The following is an 18,555-nucleotide window of genomic DNA, read 5'->3' as shown; positions in this document are numbered from 1 at the left end:
TCATTTGCTGGGTTGGCGAAAGTCCAAACCCAGAAAACTAAATCCAGGCATGTTCAGATCAACTTCATGTTCAGATCAACAGATAATCTCAGGAGGTAAATCTCAAAAATGCATTCAAGTACTTTAAAGTGAACCTTTATCCCCTTTGACTAAAAATCACACCAGTGTACAGCTCTGCATGCCGATATGAAATTAGGGATGTTCAGTTACCAGTGCCGATACTTGGCAGTCGGGATCCGTCCCGGTCGTGGCACTCTCAGCATACAGCGGGCAATAGCCCGCTATATAGTGAGTTTTGGTTCACGAGAGGATGTTAGTTTATGTCCTGTGGTGTTTCATTTTGTAACAATGTAATGTCCATAAAAGCAACACCCAATTACATGTTTTCAAGCACTGCTGGACCATAATCATAGATAGCATGGAATTCGGGAGTCCTAAGCCCTGCGCAAGCAGCAAGTCCCTGTTGGGCTGCATTAGCGAACCTGTTGCTTTGCCCTATATGGGCTCGCTCTAGTCAGAAAGGGGTTAATGGCAGCAGAAATATAACAAATATAGTCTGATCACCACACACTTTGCATTATGCAGGAACTATGTACAATAACTCACAGTATCCATACACAGACCCTGTCATTACAGAGTTAAAACAGTAAAAAACAGTATACTTACCTTTCCAGCTGCCCGTGTCTGTCGTGACACTGTTTACCGGGTGCAGCTATTCAACTCTTCTGGTTGTGTGATTATCTGCTACTCCCACTATGAGCAATGGTTTCTCCCACAAGCACAACAGGAACTATGTGCTAGCAGAAGGAACCACTGCATGCCTGCGGGGAGGGGACAGGTAATTGATCCTTCCGACTAGTCCAATGCTTTTCCAATTTTGACCCCGTCTCTACAGAGTCAAAACACGGCGCTTTAACTGTCATGTTAAAGCGCATAATTGGCAAACAGATTAATAGCAGGGAGATGAATAAAAGGCAGACAAGACATTAAATTTATTGCATATTCTTCCAAATACTATTCACAGCGATAATTGTGTTGCCTACTGAAATGTAGTTTTCCCAGAGGTATAAAACAGATGTCAGCTTTATCAGATGACAATTCAAGACAGGTAGGTGACTTGTGACTGATTACTATAGAACTTCACAACGCCATTGTTCTTTGCAAATGTGTCACACGTTAGGCAAGGTTATAGCATTTTCAAGCCGATGTAAACAATGCAGACATTCATTTTCCTTTCCAGACAACTCTGCTTAAAGTAGATGTAAACCTGATCACTAAAAGTGCATACTATTTTTAACATATTCATGTGATTTTGGGTGTCATGTCAACGCTTTGTATATCTACAGCTTTCAATAAAACCAAAAGCTGGTAATCCTGCCATTATGTCCTTGTGAAGACTCCTCCTATTATGGGCTGACAATGCTCTTTCTCTCAATTATTCTCAATTGTTGTCACCAGATCACACGCAACTCCAGACGGGGGCCGATTCCTACAAGCGGCTGTTATGACGCTCATTGCACTGTCATATCCCACCCTCGTCACCATCAGGAAACCCGTACTGACATGCTACCTCAGCTGGAGCACATACATGTAGACAGGAAATGGCAACGAGCCTACAGAAGACCTGGGGCACGTGCCCTGGGTGCCAGGGTCTAGCAGCGGCCCTAGTTAGGGTTAACATCTCCCTCAAAGCACTTCTTTTTTTTATGTGTGCAGGGACAACCACTGCCAAATGCAAAATTTAGCTATTAAAACTGATCTCACCGCTTTATCAAAAAATTATACAAAATGATTGAAAATAATGCCTCTGTCTATCCTATGTGCTCCATGTCAGACAGCACCACCTTGGAATGTGCTCATCATTAAGGAAGATGCTGCACATATGTCATTCATTCCCTTCTAGCACCGGTCACATACATGAGCACTAGAAGGAGATGTGGGGGCGGGGCTGTCATGTAGCATCATCAGTCAGGGGATTGGTCAGGTGGTAAATGAATCCAAAAATGTAGAAATCTGCATAGAACCAAACTATTGATTATCTCTGCGCACACTGATTCTTTTCCACAAACAAAAGTTGCATGTGAAACATCAGAACAAGCTCTATATATAAGAAGAAGGGCTCACCCTATTTGCATCCATGACACCCACAGAACAGAACGCAAGTAAGGACCTGTTCACACCAACTGCACCCTTCCGCAGCATCTGGTGTGTTCTTGCAAGTAAACGGTGCCAATGCGCATCACACTGTGTATTCTATTTTTTGGAAATGTCAAGTAATGCATATTGTGGGGACAGTACAAAATCACAACTGCTTTTGTGGAAAAGAGCACTTAGTGATATATTTATAAAGCAGTACATTTAACAGTCACTGCTGGTGATTTCCTGGTGCATGTCACTGCTTTATAAATATGCCCCTTACTGTTTCGAAGCATAACTAAAGGCTCCTGTAGGACAGGCTAAACAAGTCCCAAGTCCGGTTACTATGCGATACACTAACGTCATAAACTTATCAAAAAACTTCCTACCTGCCCTGCCTGGACCAAATCCTCAATTTGTATCTCACATTCCCCATCCCAGACACTGCAGCTCGTAGTGGGACGGTTTCAGCAATAGAGACAGTGCTGTCAGTCCAGAAATATGCGGGCAGGAATAGGTGTGACCAAGTGCTGATTGACCAGCTATAGGTCTTGTGAATCAGCAGTGACAATGCTGATAGCCAGGCCCCCTCATCCCACTGTAGTGCAAGCAGGCTCAGCCTACATGAGAGTGGCAACTCTGCTCATTTCCTATGGACACAATGCAGCAAAAACCTACCTACCGGAAATATATTCACATCTATGAATTGCAGTGTTCTGAAGGATTTAATGCTTTGCTTATAGTGCTGACATGCACTGAGGGTCAATTAGAAAAGAATGGTATATCCCCCCAAAACAGGTGTACAAGTGTTGCTAATGTGCCTTAACACATGTACAACATGTAGGCAAAGGTGTGAAGCTACCCCAAAAAGCAGTTTAGGGGGCTGAGTTATTAAAAGGTAAGAGTATTACATTGTAACATACTGTAAATCTGGGAACTCACACACTAGGAAAAAACATACTACTCTCCAGCTGAACTGATGTCCCTTATTTCTTGGGCACAAATTCCCTTTAAGTCGATTTTTTAGAAAGAAGCCATTTTACTTTTCATTTAACTGTATATTAGAATTACAATTCCACATTTACTGCTCAAGATACGCAAACATAACCGGTGACCACTGCTACGCAAGGTTGTACAGAGATAGATGTAGTAGTGTAGAACCTCAACCTTACCTAGGACATTGGTGAGCTGGCAGTAATTGAATACCTTCTAAACATTAGTAGTGTAGGTTACAGTTCTACTCTGACAGCACACATTGATTACCTGACATTGAAGCTGACATTTAAAAACATGATACCATTGTCAATGATAACATTCAGCTACTTCCCAGCAAGAGTAACAATAAACATTACTAGTACTACTACTACGACTACTAGTACTAGTACTACTAGTACTAGTACTACTACTACTACTACTGATGTGAAACAATATGGATGGATGCTGATTGTCCAAATTAACACTTTGAAATCACCTTGCAAAGTCAGGCCCCTTCTGCTGCAACTTTGCAAATACAAAGACAGGCCAATACTGGATGGGAGTGCCACTACTACAATAAGTGGTGTGCAGGCCCAGCACAGTGATCCTCCATTGATATAACCCAAACATAGAGCAGGAAATGGCCATGGCTAGTGTGCACATTGAGCTATAAGGGCTTGTTCACACCGAAAGCGTGTGCGTTCCAGAGCAGTAGCTGCTGGAACGCACCACAATCGCTGTGAAACTTCGCCCGTGTTTTGGGGCGGGAGGGGGGCTGTTGCGGTGCATTGTATTCAATGGCACCACTTCCACACACCCCCGCCCGCAGTGCGATCGAACGCGTGGCAAAACTAAATAAATGTAAACAATACAATAAAGGCTCAAATACGTACTCAATGTAAATATAATATATTGACCATTCACAAAAAAACCTAGCCAAATTCAGAAGTGTGCATCTTACCTGTGTTGGAAGTATGTATCCAACATGTTGATACGGTTACAGAGGCCCTAATGATTTCATATTTGTCGTCATTTCTTAAGATGTCCCTGACCAAAGTGCCAGCCTCAGACTCTGCGGTATCTGGTGCTAACAACGTAAACAAGCCTAATTCCTCATGTGTAATCATTCTCCCTTTCCACAAGCCCTGGTGTTGTGTGTAATCAAAGCACTTTTAGTTTTTATGTGTAATTTTGCAGACAGGTTCTGACAAAATCTTGTCCATCAGAGGTAAATGTGATGACTTTTCCCACAAGGTCAGCATGAGTGCTATCTAAATCAGTTCTGGGACAAGAAATCGGAAGTCAGTTGGCTGTACCACCAGTGAGGTTACTATTCTGAAACCAGCAAGTCTAGCATGTGGTCATCCTTTTTTTGTAAATACATTTTCCAATACATCAGTTCATCTATTTGCATATTTTAGGGTTGCCAGCGGTCACCTAAGATATACAAGAGTGAGTATAGTCATTTTCAACCATTTTTACCATTAACCACCATATATACTTGTAATGGGTGTACTTTACTGATCTGCTCTGACAAGCTCGCCAGTCTGTTGGCTGGTTCAAACAATGAGCTCTCAATATATCTCCATGGCTGAGATTTGATTTCAGCATTTGGCTGCGACCACATTCTAGATGATGGTTGGACATGCAGGAACAATCTAACTGCCCTTGTGACAGAAAGTCTTCTCAGTACTGAACAGTTTTTCCAATGCCATGTCAAAATGGGAAGGGAGGAACTTGGATTAGGCTGCCTTGCCCTCTCCCGTCTCAGGAGATTAACTTGTATAGGGGTTGAGGCCTTATATTCAACCCAAACTTAGAAGCTTAGGGGCTAAAAACAAAAAGCGACACAATCATTTTATTAAAACATTGAAATTGGTCAAGGTCAATTTGAGATTTTATTTTCTTACATACAAGTGACGGTAGGGGAAACCATCATAAACACCCATACACAGTAGCCCTAAATCACAAGCAATCTCCGGCGACACAAGGGGTCTTCACTTCAGCAACATTGTTAGAATTTGACAGGTTCATTTTAAAGTATTTGACCACTCAAAATTTGTATTTTATTTTGGATAGAGTGCAGAAGGATTAGAGCCTCTGTCAGGATCCTACTGCTATCCATGGGCTCCTGAATTAGAAAGATTTCCATCACTTTCTGTCCCAGTGACAACGGTTTTACAACACAGGAAGTAAGAGATTATCTGCAACAAGGACACAGACAGGAATTTGCGGTCATCGGAAGGGGCGGGCTTCCGATGACCGCAATGCTGAATGGGCAGTGTGCACGTGCGCACACCGGCCCGTTCGGCATTTGTCTCCCGAGCATGCTAAAAACCAGCCGAAAATCGTACGATTCTCGGCTGGTTTTCTACCATGCTCCTTAGACAAAAGACGTGCGACCGTACAGTAGAAACGGTCGCACGCCTTCCATACACTTTGCAATTATCGTATGATCGCAGGATTTCCCGCGATTATCGTGCGATAATCGCACAGTGTATGGGCACCTTAAAAGAGCCACAGATAGCAGTATAAACCTGGGAAGGATTCCAATCCTTACTCATTAATAAAAAGAAGAAACCGTAATAAAAATTGGGCTGCACACAGTTTGACAGAAGTGAAACAGAGATAGTCTTTATAGAGAAAGATCCTACAAATCTATAAAGTAATAACTGAAACAGCACTTTCATATGGCAAAAAAATACTAATATTTTCTCAAAGTGCACTCTGGTTCCCCTCTAAAGTATTGCAGCAAGTATGATCATACCGATTTCACATGCGATAGTGACCCTATATTGATCCCATAAAAAGGATCCTAAGAGACAAAGAACAGGAAACGCATATATAATAACAGCATATCTTCCTGGAACAGCTCTCCACATCCACTATAAAAAATCAATGCTTGTCAGTGGACAATAGTTCTATCCATTTTCCTCCATGTTCCACAAAACTTTAATCCCATTTATATCAGTGAGAGTAGGTCAAACAGAAGGATATTAATACAAGTACAGTACTAATAGAAATAAAGCAGATTCAGCAAAGTCACTGGCATATCTAGATGGCAGTAAAACGAACAGTGCCCTGGATGATAATGTTTTACAGCAATATAGAAGTTAAATCCTTCCATAAAGCAGCTTTTTACATATGTATGTGCATTAACATGTGTAGGTGCATTCTCATTCCTTTTCAACAGAACCCAAATACGTATACATGGCGTAAGTGCATCTGCCCCCAAGCGCAAAAAAAAAAAAAGGCTGGGGATTTGTATTTGAGCGTGGATGTGCCAACAATGCTAAAGTGATTCATGAACTTAGGGCCCGTTGACTTGCAATGTAAACCCCCATTGACTTCCGTTCCAGTTTTTTTGTTGAAAACTGCGCATCTGGTGTAAATGCGGCTGGCCAAAAATATTAGGTGGTTCTGAGAATAGTCGATTCCAGGAAAGCCTAATCCCATAGATGTGTCACTTTACCATAGAGTCCCTTTAAAAGAGACCACAATTATGGTTCAGGTGTCAAAAAATTACTGACGGTTCCCATTTTCAAATCGATAGCTAAAATGTACTGAAATATTGCAGTTGTGATATTTGGAAATGTAATCATGGAAAGGTCTTTTGAAATCCCATAAATGGACAAGAAAGTCCTCCTATGACTTGACCTACAGCAAAATTTACAGTCAAGCCCCTGCACACACCTTAATGATAAAGAAACATAAGATACAATAGAGCTCACTTACAACTGAGAAAACTGAATATCGCGTTATAAGTAGGGATGCACCAATACCGATATTAGCATCTGTGCCGATACCGAGTATTTGGGTGAGTACCCGTACTCGCCCAAATGATCCGATACCGGAACTTCCGGTCAGAGGGAAATTTCCTCTGACTGGCAGTGCCGTGAGGGAACATGACGCTGGCTTCCTGATTGCCCGGAAAGCCAGCTCCATGCTAGCGGAAGTACCGGTATCGGTACTTCATACCGAAAAAACGGTATTGGTGGATTCCTAGTTATAACTGAGGACAGTGTTCTTGCTTTTACTAAATATACTGTTAGAGGTTAGATTCAGTGTACAGCTGACACACAACAATGCCTTGTTTTTGATCAAGGAGTATTGCACTGATTATGCTAGTACATAGTGGACATATTAATCTGGAATTCGGGAATCAGTCTGTCCAATCAAAGAGCCAGCAGGATTTTTTTTTCTAGGAGCCAGTTCCATTGACAGCAATTAAAGAAAACCTCAATAAAGTGTAATTTTTAAAAGGATCATTGGCTACCTGTCTACCAGGACTTGTTCAGCAGTACAGTTGTCCAACACTGAGAGTCATAAAAAAATATTAAATGGGAAAAAGACAAACAAACCTTCATAAGAGGGGACTGAAATATTAACTCGGAGTCATGGCTACTGTTGTAGTCAAGCCTACTAGCATCCAGTTCAGCCACAATGGAACCTACAGGCACGGGAGCTTAGCTCTGCATATAAATCACACTAAAGAGGAGTGAACATGCATTATCATGCACTGTGGTGTGATGCAACAACTTTTTTTTTTGAAAAATCTTTTTATTCATTTTGCATATTTTAGTATACAACATGACACCAACAAGGTGCCCAAACAATAACACATTAGCTATACATTCCGGCATAACATATGTCAATAACACATTAGCTATACATTCCGGCATAACCCCCCCCCTGAGATACCCTCCAACGTACCCCCACCCCCCTTTGCCTCTCAGGATAACAATTAGCAACTAATATCGAGCCCATGTACAGTGCTGAGTCAAACTTCCATCTCATGCATCTAGAACCAAATTGATAACATATTCTGGGCAAGCTCCGTACTAGTCTCCCGTGATGCAACAACTTTGATGGCGCCATTAAGAAATAATGGCACCGCAGTGCAGCTAACAGTGTCCCAAGCAATGCATAACACAGATGTGAACGGGGGGTATAGTGAAGAATACATATAACAAAAATCAGTAGATTCAAAGGCAGCCACTTACCTTCTTCTGCCTCCCTTACCGACCATGTAAGGCCCCGGTTCGGCCGCGCAGATCCGCCGTCATGAACGATCCCATACATTGCTCAGCGAGATCCGAACCGCCCTCCGCACGGACTGTTCCCTGCGGTATTTTTGCCGTGCTGATCAGTGCGGTTTCCATACATCTTTCCATGGAACCTCACTCATCAGCGCGGTTTTGGGCATTTTTTATTGCGTTTTAACGCTAAAACGCAATAAAAAACTCCCAAAACCTCTCTTTTGAAATCAGCGCAGTAACTCACCCTGGTGTCAATGGACACTTAATGTGACAGACCAGTCTCAACAGGGAAGCTCTGTCATTGGGACCAAGCTTGACAAAAAATTCAGATTTGAACACAATTTTTGCAGCCTTGATCTACTCATCTTTTAGGGCTCATTCACACAGGCGCAGGGGGAAATACACTGTAAAAAAAACAGCTGTATTTTTGCGCCTGGGAGTCTCAGGTGTTGTGTTCAGTCATCTGTATAAATTCATGACAGGCTGTGACTGTACGCTCGCAAACGCTCATCCAAGCATATACATAGGTACGTATGTGGGTCTCTGCATGCAGACAGGATGTGTGCAAGCGAGTACACCCGTACCTATATGCATGTATGCAGTAGGCAATTTTACTAAATTTGATCCTTCCAAATGAGAAGTAGGAGGTCCTGCATTTACTAAAATGATATGATTATCTCCAGTTTTGCACGCTTATCTTACCCTGTATCTGACCCTGGATGAAACTGCTAGTACAGTAAACTTAAGGGCAGTGCCAGGGATGTCATATCCCATGAAACAGGATCCTATGATTTGGTCTTGCATTCTGGAAGCACAGGGAACCAATCCACAAGTCATTTTGCAAGGATTTTAGGAAAAATGTAGAAAATTTGAACTCCATTGCCATTATTAAGGGCAAAGGAAGAGACAATTGAATGGTTTGACATTTACAGAAACCATAGCCTTGCTATAGAGCCTTGGTTCTCAACTGGTGGGTCGTGAACCAAAAGTGGGTCGCGACCCCATGTTCAGTGGGTCGCCGCATGGCTTCCACTTTTCTAGGTGAGAGGCTTCTCAACCTCTCCCTAGCCTTCCCCTAGTGCAGCACTGTTCCCTCTCACACCAAGCAACTATTCAAGATATGCTGACCGGCGCCAAATGTTGACTTGAGGTGGTGTGGGCTGGGGGTATGGCAGCGAGGGAGCTCCATCCATATGTGCATTGCTTATAGCTCCCTTGCATGTCCTATAGGAGGTACCTGGACCGGAGTGACATCGCATTGTGGCTCCCGGCACCTCTACAGGTGCACATGGGAGATGTACAAGCAATGCACATATGGATGGAGCTCCATCACAGCACAGCAGCCCGCACTGCTGTGCGTTCCATTGGAGTGTGACTTAGGTCACAACTTAACGACCGAGGAAGAATTGCAAACTAGCTCACTTTTTGGCCAAACTTTTGTGTGTTTTTGCCCAACTAAGAAAACAAACTTGTTACATTATTCTGCAGGGCCTATTCAACTATTGCACTTAGTTGTAAAATGATAGAAATTATATAAAGGGAAAAAAAAAGAAAGATCAGCATTTTATCCGTATTAGGAGCAAGGAAATCTGACAAATACCAAATCGATATTAGTGGAACAATCCAATAAGCTGTAAAATGATCCTGCTGTTACATAAAGTCTCAAATGTAACTGGTTACGAAGGTCATTCCCAAATGGAAGGTTAACACAGTTAAATTGTTACATGATGATGTAATCTAATGAGAGGGGAAATATAATTGCTTACATATTTCGGAGCACAAACTCCCACTTGCCTGCGTCACTTTATAAATCACTTTGAAACATTCTGTATGCTTGCAAAGTTAGGCTAAACTCTTTACATCCGTGTTTAGTTAACATGAGTGCAGAGGCGTAAGGGAGACAACGTCAGTCTATGGTGTTGCATAGATCTTTTTTTGTTTGTTTCCAGTAAGCATACATGTGCAAGAGACAAACTTAACCAATACAGTTCTAAGTATGATCACACAGCTCTTATTCCAGGGATGGACAAATGAATCTAGAATTCAGGAGCCCGTCTGTCCAATCCAGGAGTCAGCAGGATTTGTTTGGAGTCAGCTCCATTGACAACAACTAGAGAAAACCTCCAACTGTCATTTTTAAGGAGCTACCTGGATCCTGGGATTAGTAGAGCCCTGTTCTATGCAAATTGGCAACAATGCATATTGTGAAGACTGGAAAGATCAATCAGAGGGCAACCAAAGCCAACTTGCCACACGTAGGTTGCACGAGAGGCATTGGCGCAGGATCCGTCACCGCACATTTGTGTTCAGAATTCATGATATTTAAGTAGGATTGCTACAAAGGCAAGTAAATACTTTTCAACCCGGTACTCTGCTTTTCACGAATAAAAGTAAAATACAGTGAATTTTCCACATATTAAAAGATTTCTCTAGCAGAGACTGCGGGCATTCGAGAGGAAATGATGGTCAGAGACTGCGGACATTCAAGAGGAAACGATGGTCAGAGACTGTGGACATACAAGAGAGAATGATGGTCAGAGACTGTGGACATGCTGGGTGGTTGAATACATGTTACATGAAGCTAGTAGGGATCACTGTAATTACCCCTTCACACTTCCACTACAGATTTCTGGGGTGAAAGTGGTAGACAGCAAGTGCATGTGGCCCTTCAGCCACAGGTTGGGCATCAGGAGTCTACCCTAGAATTTTTTTTTTACTGTGGCTGGAGCTGGCCCTTAAAACATGTGACATCTACTAAACTAAAAACAGTGTCATTCTACATAACAGAAATCATGTTCAGTCTGCAAACTTGATTATTTGCTCTGTGAAGGAAACCTCTACTAAAGGCAACATGTAGGCTGCATTGGCATTGCAGTTCTTCTCTTTCTGAAAATGCTAGTTGTCTGGCTGATTGTGGCTTCTGTGCTTTCTCCGTTACTCCTTGTCTGCACACTTACACCATTTCAGTGGTTCAAAGTAATAAAATCACTGAACTACCAGGACAGACAGGTAACCAGCAACGGCAGCCTACATACTTCCTGTAGTACAGGTTTCCTTTAACACAAAACTGTGGGCCAAATATTATACAAGCAGAAGTAGCTCACAGCATAAGCTGCCATCACATAGATCTCCCTGCAAAACACACATCACACTGCCAAATAGAGCCGCCTACAGTTTCTCCAATTTTGTACTGCAGACATCGGGAACGCCACCTTGGCCGACCCCACATTACAATTTCTCATGTCTGAGCTACCCATCAGCAGGCTCCAAACATCGCATGTATGCAGGGGTGTAATAATGTCAATGCAAAGACAGACTCTAAGAAATTCCCAGTTTGTAAACGCATGTCAGGAGGTCCTGGATGGCACCGAGGTCACTTTCCTCAACCACGTCCATGCACTGGCTGCTTTTTCTGCTAATCTAGATAGGCCTCTCCTATCCATGTCGACTTCAAATTACAGAGTCCACGGCATTAAAGTCCAAGTGAGAATGTGGCTACTTCTGATCTTTTTGTAACAATGAAGCGATTATAAAAGACTAGGGCTACTTGTCAACACTTAATGAGTTGTTTACGACCATCTTAAGGGCTTTATACAAAGGATGGGGAAGGTGACACAAAGCTACTGACATCTCACTTCCTGGGCTCTTTCATCTATGGGACAAATGGCTTTCTGTCAGTATTATATGACATTTATCAGTGCTAATCAGGTCACTGCTGAATTCTCTGGCCATGTATATGTAATCACTGCTATATATTGGTTCTATTATTAACAATACTAATATCTTATTTCATTCATTCATTCCCTGGTCATCGAGATCATTGAGGGACCTTTACTGTCTGCACACACACATCTGCTGTTCTGCTTTCACACCAGAGAGGCCAAAAGCTACAGTGCATTTCTTCTCATTCAAGGAGCAGCAGGTAATCACCAAAGGAAGTGACCGATAATCTTCCAGGGAAACAGAAAAGAAAAACCCGACAGGGAATCCAGCATTCCTCTACAGAACTTCCAAAATATGTACCTCTGTCGCTCTTAGAGAATCTCCTTTACTATCTATCTGGGGAAAAGCATGTCCCTTGGGACAATGAGCAATGACTTCAGGTGTCATGAGGTGACTCTCTCTCTGGCTACAAAGTATCACACACCTATACCATGGCAGAGTTATGTAACAAGTGCAGTTTACAGAGGCTTTTTACAATCGTTTAGACTTCTATTTCTTAACATCAAGATAATAAACATGAACACAACAAGGTCAAAGTAATCATTCTCTTGTAGTAGTTTTTTTTTTCACAGACGCAAAAATGGAATATATTGCAGCGTACTAATACTTAAGTCTGGTGACTGCATTTGTTTGCTTTTTTTTCCTTTATTTGTCACCTGCTGATCCGACCACTATGTCTTAAAGGAGAACTATTGGGTCAGGGCTTTTCCCCATAGTTCTCCTAAGGGTCACGGGAGAACACAAACTAGCATTCTCCCGTCACCCAAAGCTCAGTATACCGCAAGCTACAGCTGAGACGCCGCAGCCGGGATGGATCCCGACATTGCTGTCTGGATCCACCCAGCTGCGGGATTGACAGCTGGCTCTGCCTATCCAGAGGCAGAGCCAGCTGTGCCCGCCCCCTCCCCGTCAGTTTCGCCAGTCAGCGCTGTAGGATTGGACAGGGAGGGGGGCAATCCCTGCAGGGAGCCGTGAGTGACAGTCACGGCTTCTCTGCAGGGATAGATCGAGAAGTGAGCGAGCGACGCTATGTGTTCGCTCACTTCCCGATCTACTGAGCCGACCTGTGACGGTTTCATTTTCACAGGTCGGCTAGAACTATGAGGCTGAGTGACCTCACCTCATAGTTCTCCTTTAATTTCCTTTACCAGACCAAGCTGTCCAGCAGAAGCGGTAGTAGAAGGGTTGAGACAAACCATATAAACACTGACTGGGGTGCTTACAATGGTCAGCTTCTATCCATTTATGTGAAACCTTTATCCCAAAAGGAAAAACAAAACTGTTAGTGTAACTGCTTAAAAAGTGTTATATGGAGTTCAGAATACATTTGTTATTCAAATTCATCTACAACTGCTACACCATCTAACACTCCCCTCTCCACAGGTTGACAATGCTGCTGTCCATGGGTGACTGTCGCTCTTCCTTAGATACAGTGGGGGACTGAGCGTAGCCACCCTAAGACAGGAAGTGCGTTACTGGCCTGATCACCAGGCAAAAATAAAGAAAAAATGCTTTGATTGCATTATCAAAAACAATTCCATTATGTATTCCTATTACAAGGCTGATGTTATAACAGGATAGTATGTGCTGGGACATTACAACTCTTTTAACACATCTCCTGACCTAGAGGGGCAACGCTGCTTCTCCATAGATATAGTACATTGAGTGAACGTTGTCACCCAAGGGCAGGAAGTGCATGGATCACTGGCAGGATCACTAGGTGAAAAGAAAGTAAAAGAAAAAGCCTGAAGTAGAAAACGAATGCAGCCACCAAATTTAAAGATTGGGAAGTGGTAATATTTTACATTTTTGTTTTTGGGTTTAGATACACTTTACAAATGTGTAAAACCATTAATGTCCATAGTCTGGGCACAAGTGCACTTTAAGACTGTATAAAGCCTTTTTTCTGAGGAATGTCAGCATGACAACACTTAAATGATATTAAAGGATACTTTATTATCCATTTGAAATGCTGCTGAATTACCACACAGCGTGTACTGCTCCTTGATCATTCCGAATCCCCCAAGCACTGACCGTGATAACCTGATTTAGGATGTTTCCTTTCCCTTGCAGGGTCCGACGGAGCCACACTTACATTTGCCCTCCTGGCTGGCTGTGCACGTCCATGCAAACACTCAGCCCCATGGCAAGCCACTCCTTTGATACCTCATCCTTGATAATTGAAGGACAGCTGATGGCGTCTGCGCTGGCTCTTTATTACCAGATACTCAGCAAGCTAACTCTCCGACAGGAAGTTTGGGAAAGCAGTGCTGAGGGACCTGGAGCCAGTGGCAGTCCAAAGCAATTAAAGCGTTTGTGCCCCTGTATACATTAAATTATGTTCCAGGGCATGTTTACCAGGAGACATAGAATTCACTATGTCTTTAGTGCAGAGCTTCTCAATGTTGGTTGACAAGCCCAGCACTGATGACACCCTTCAAGCAGAAATGCTAATTGTAGGTGTCAGCAGTGCGGAGCTGGTCAACAAATGCGAGGGTGTCAGCAGTGCGGAGCTGGTCAACAAATGCGAGGGTGTCAGCAGTGCGGAGCTGGTCAACAAATGCGAGGGTGTCAGCATTGCGGTCGTCACCCAAAGCTCAGTATACCGCAAGCTACAGCTGAGACGCCGCAGCCGGGATGGATCCCGACATTGCTGTCTGGATCCACCCAGCTGCGGGATTGACAGCTGGCTCTGCCTATCCAGAGGCAGAGCCAGCTGTGCCCGCCCCCTCCCCGTCAGTTTCGCCAGTCAGCGCTGTAGGATTGGACAGGGAGGGGGGCAATCCCTGCAGGGAGCCGTGAGTGACAGTCACGGCTTCTCTGCAGGGATAGATCGAGAAGTGAGCGAGCGACGCTATGTGTTCGCTCACTTCCCGATCTACTGAGCCGACCTGTGACGGTTTCATTTTCACAGGTCGGCTAGAACTATGAGGCTGAGTGACCTCACCTCATAGTTCTCCTTTAATTTCCTTTACCAGACCAAGCTGTCCAGCAGAAGCGGTAGTAGAAGGGTTGAGACAAACCATATAAACACTGACTGGGGTGCTTACAATGGTCAGCTTCTATCCATTTATGTGAAACCTTTATCCCAAAAGGAAAAACAAAACTGTTAGTGTAACTGCTTAAAAAGTGTTATATGGAGTTCAGAATACATTTGTTATTCAAATTCATCTACAACTGCTACACCATCTAACACTCCCCTCTCCACAGGTTGACAATGCTGCTGTCCATGGGTGACTGTCGCTCTTCCTTAGATACAGTGGGGGACTGAGCGTAGCCACCCTAAGACAGGAAGTGCGTTACTGGCCTGATCACCAGGCAAAAATAAAGAAAAAATGCTTTGATTGCATTATCAAAAACAATTCCATTATGTATTCCTATTACAAGGCTGATGTTATAACAGGATAGTATGTGCTGGGACATTACAACTCTTTTAACACATCTCCTGACCTAGAGGGGCAACGCTGCTTCTCCATAGATATAGTACATTGAGTGAACGTTGTCACCCAAGGGCAGGAAGTGCATGGATCACTGGCAGGATCACTAGGTGAAAAGAAAGTAAAAGAAAAAGCCTGAAGTAGAAAACGAATGCAGCCACCAAATTTAAAGATTGGGAAGTGGTAATATTTTACATTTTTGTTTTTGGGTTTAGATACACTTTACAAATGTGTAAAACCATTAATGTCCATAGTCTGGGCACAAGTGCACTTTAAGACTGTATAAAGCCTTTTTTCTGAGGAATGTCAGCATGACAACACTTAAATGATATTAAAGGATACTTTATTATCCATTTGAAATGCTGCTGAATTACCACACAGCGTGTACTGCTCCTTGATCATTCCGAATCCCCCAAGCACTGACCGTGATAACCTGATTTAGGATGTTTCCTTTCCCTTGCAGGGTCCGACGGAGCCACACTTACATTTGCCCTCCTGGCTGGCTGTGCACGTCCATGCAAACACTCAGCCCCATGGCAAGCCACTCCTTTGATACCTCATCCTTGATAATTGAAGGACAGCTGATGGCGTCTGCGCTGGCTCTTTATTACCAGATACTCAGCAAGCTAACTCTCCGACAGGAAGTTTGGGAAAGCAGTGCTGAGGGACCTGGAGCCAGTGGCAGTCCAAAGCAATTAAAGCGTTTGTGCCCCTGTATACATTAAATTATGTTCCAGGGCATGTTTACCAGGAGACATAGAATTCACTATGTCTTTAGTGCAGAGCTTCTCAATGTTGGTTGACAAGCCCAGCACTGATGACACCCTTCAAGCAGAAATGCTAATTGTAGGTGTCAGCAGTGCGGAGCTGGTCAACAAATGCGAGGGTGTCAGCAGTGCGGAGCTGGTCAACAAATGCGAGGGTGTCAGCAGTGCGGAGCTGGTCAACAAATGCGAGGGTGTCAGCAGTGCGGAGCTGGTCAACAAATGCGAGGGTGTCAGCAGTGCGGAGCTGGTCAACAAATGCGAGGGTGTCAGCAGTGCGGAGCTGGTCAACAAATGCGAGGGTGTCAGCAGTGCGGAGCTGGTCAACAAATGCGAGGGTGTCAGCAGTGCGGAGCTGGTCAACAAATGCGAGGGTGTCAGCAGTGCGGAGCTGGTCAACAAATGCGAGGGTGTCAGCAGTGCGGAGCTGGTCAACAAATGCGAGGGTGTCAGCAGTGCGGAGCTGGTCAACAAATGCGAGGGTGTCAGCAGTGCGCAGCTGGTCAACAAATGCGAGGGTGTCAGCAGTGCGGAGCTGGTCAACAAATGTGAGGGTGTCCTCAGTACAGGGATGTTGTCAGTGGGGAGCTTGTCAATGCCCACGCGCCGGCGCTGCGAGGCTCCCCAATGCACACCAATCAATACACACTGACACTGGGAGGGGACCTCACTAGGGAGGCTCCATGGGAATTTGTACCTAGTCAGACTCCAATACAACCATCATCAGCACTGTATTTCAGGTTGTTATTCGGCAGATGATGATCGTTCCAGGTCAATGATTGCATCTGCTGTTTCCTACACTTACTATTTGTGACACTTCCACATGGATCTCATACAAACATAATATGAGCCATTAGTGTCAGTGACAGGAGCCTGGAGAGGATGACATGAAGTGTCACCCAGAAGCTGCTCTCCTCCATTCATGTCACCAGACGTCATCCATGACACTCTGCCCCATGGAGTCATTTATTACAGCAACATGGCAGCCGCCTTGCAAAATTTGATCAGCAGTACATAGAGGGACACTGGTCAGGCAGACCCTGGTCGGTGTGTGTCACATTGAGCCATCATCAGTGTGACTTGTACAGCAATGTCCTCATAATGGTACATCTGCTGCATTGCTATTCTATTAAAGGTCCCGGATCGGGCACAGACACCACACACTGCCAATAGTAATCCACACCACCCCACCGATCACACCAGTGTAAGTGCCCCTATGCATTCACTTACCACCGTCCAGCCTGACAAGTTGGGGCAGCCGGTAGGAGCTAACGATCAGATCCAAGGGGAACGAGGCCGAGCTCCACTTTACATCCTTCACGGAGGGGGCTGAAAGGTCCATCTTGTTCCCCCTTCCCCTGCCAGGGGGGGACACCAGGAATAGGGGCTCCAGGGGAGCTGTGCGGTGCCCTGCAGGGCTCCGATCGTACACTGTGCTCAGCTGCTGCTCATGATCTCCCCGGCTGGATATATACAGAGGACAGAGCCCGCACTGCCGATCTCCCGGACACTTTTCTTGTTATTACTCCGCTCCTGAGTCGGCTAAGAAACACCATACCAGCGCTGGCGACACTGACTAATCAACAGGGTGTAGAAGACGCCCGTGCAGCTCCGGGAGCCCGCCTCCCCAGCCCAAAATCAGCCTGGAACAGGAACACTTCCTGACATCCACAAGCGGCTAGTGTGCACTGGGAGCAGGCGGCCAATGCTGGCTCTCTGCTGTCCCCTACTGGCAGCATGGCGCACTGCACCTTCCATCTGGGATATGGAATGCTGGCTCTCTACAGCACCCTAGTGGCAGCATGGCGCACTGCACCTTCCTTATGGCATATGGAGCGAAGGCTCTATACAGCTTCCTAGTGGCAGCATGGCGCACTACACCTTCCCTCCGGGATATGGAATGCTGGCTCTCTACAGCTTCTTAGTGGCGGCGTTGCGTACTGCACCTTCCCCCTGAGATATGGAATGCTGGCTCTCTACAGCCCCCTAGTGGTAATATGACACGCTGCACCTTCCCTCTGGGACATGGAGAGCAGGCTCTCTACAGCTCCCTAGTGGTAGCTTGACATGCTGCACCTTCCCTTTTTGACATGGAGCACTGGCTCTTTACAGCTCCGTATGGAAGCATGGTGCACTGCACATTCCTTCTGGGATATGGAGCATTGGCTCTCTGCAGCACCCTAGGGGCAGCAAGGCGCACTGCACCATTCCTCTGGGATATGGAATGCTGGCTCTATACTGCCCCCCAGCGGTACCACGGCATGCTGCAACTTCCCTCTGGCATATGGAGCGCTGGCTCTAAACTGCTCCCTAATGGCAGCAAGAAGCGCTGCACCATTCCTCTGGGATATGGAATGCTGGCTCTATACTGCCCCCCAGCGGTATCACGGCATGCTGCAACTTCCCTCTGGCATATTGAGCGCTGGCTCTATACTGCCCCCCAGCGGTATCACGGCATGCTGCAACTTCCCTCTGGCATAT

General features: G+C 44.8%; 1 protein-coding gene across 1 annotated transcript in view; it reads right to left on the bottom strand.

Moving 5' to 3' along the window:
- GAREM1 (GRB2 associated regulator of MAPK1 subtype 1) overlaps positions 1-17,474 on the bottom strand; it is a 118,322-nt gene extending 100,848 nt beyond the window's left edge. Inside the window, exon 1 of the mRNA XM_018555317.1 lies at positions 17,305-17,474. Coding sequence (XP_018410819.1) covers positions 17,305-17,416 — 112 coding nt within the window. The 5' untranslated portion in view covers positions 17,417-17,474. The remainder of the gene's footprint in view (positions 1-17,304) is intronic.
- Between the last annotated feature and the right edge of the window lie 1,081 nt (positions 17,475-18,555).

Source organism: Nanorana parkeri, unplaced genomic scaffold (genome assembly GCF_000935625.1).
Source record: "Nanorana parkeri isolate BGI_ZX_2015 unplaced genomic scaffold, ASM93562v1 scaffold191, whole genome shotgun sequence".
In the NCBI taxonomy this organism is placed as follows: domain Eukaryota; kingdom Metazoa; phylum Chordata; class Amphibia; order Anura; family Dicroglossidae; genus Nanorana; species Nanorana parkeri.
The sequence above is the reverse complement of the archived record's forward strand: the minus strand, read 5'-3'. Positions and strand labels throughout refer to the sequence as shown.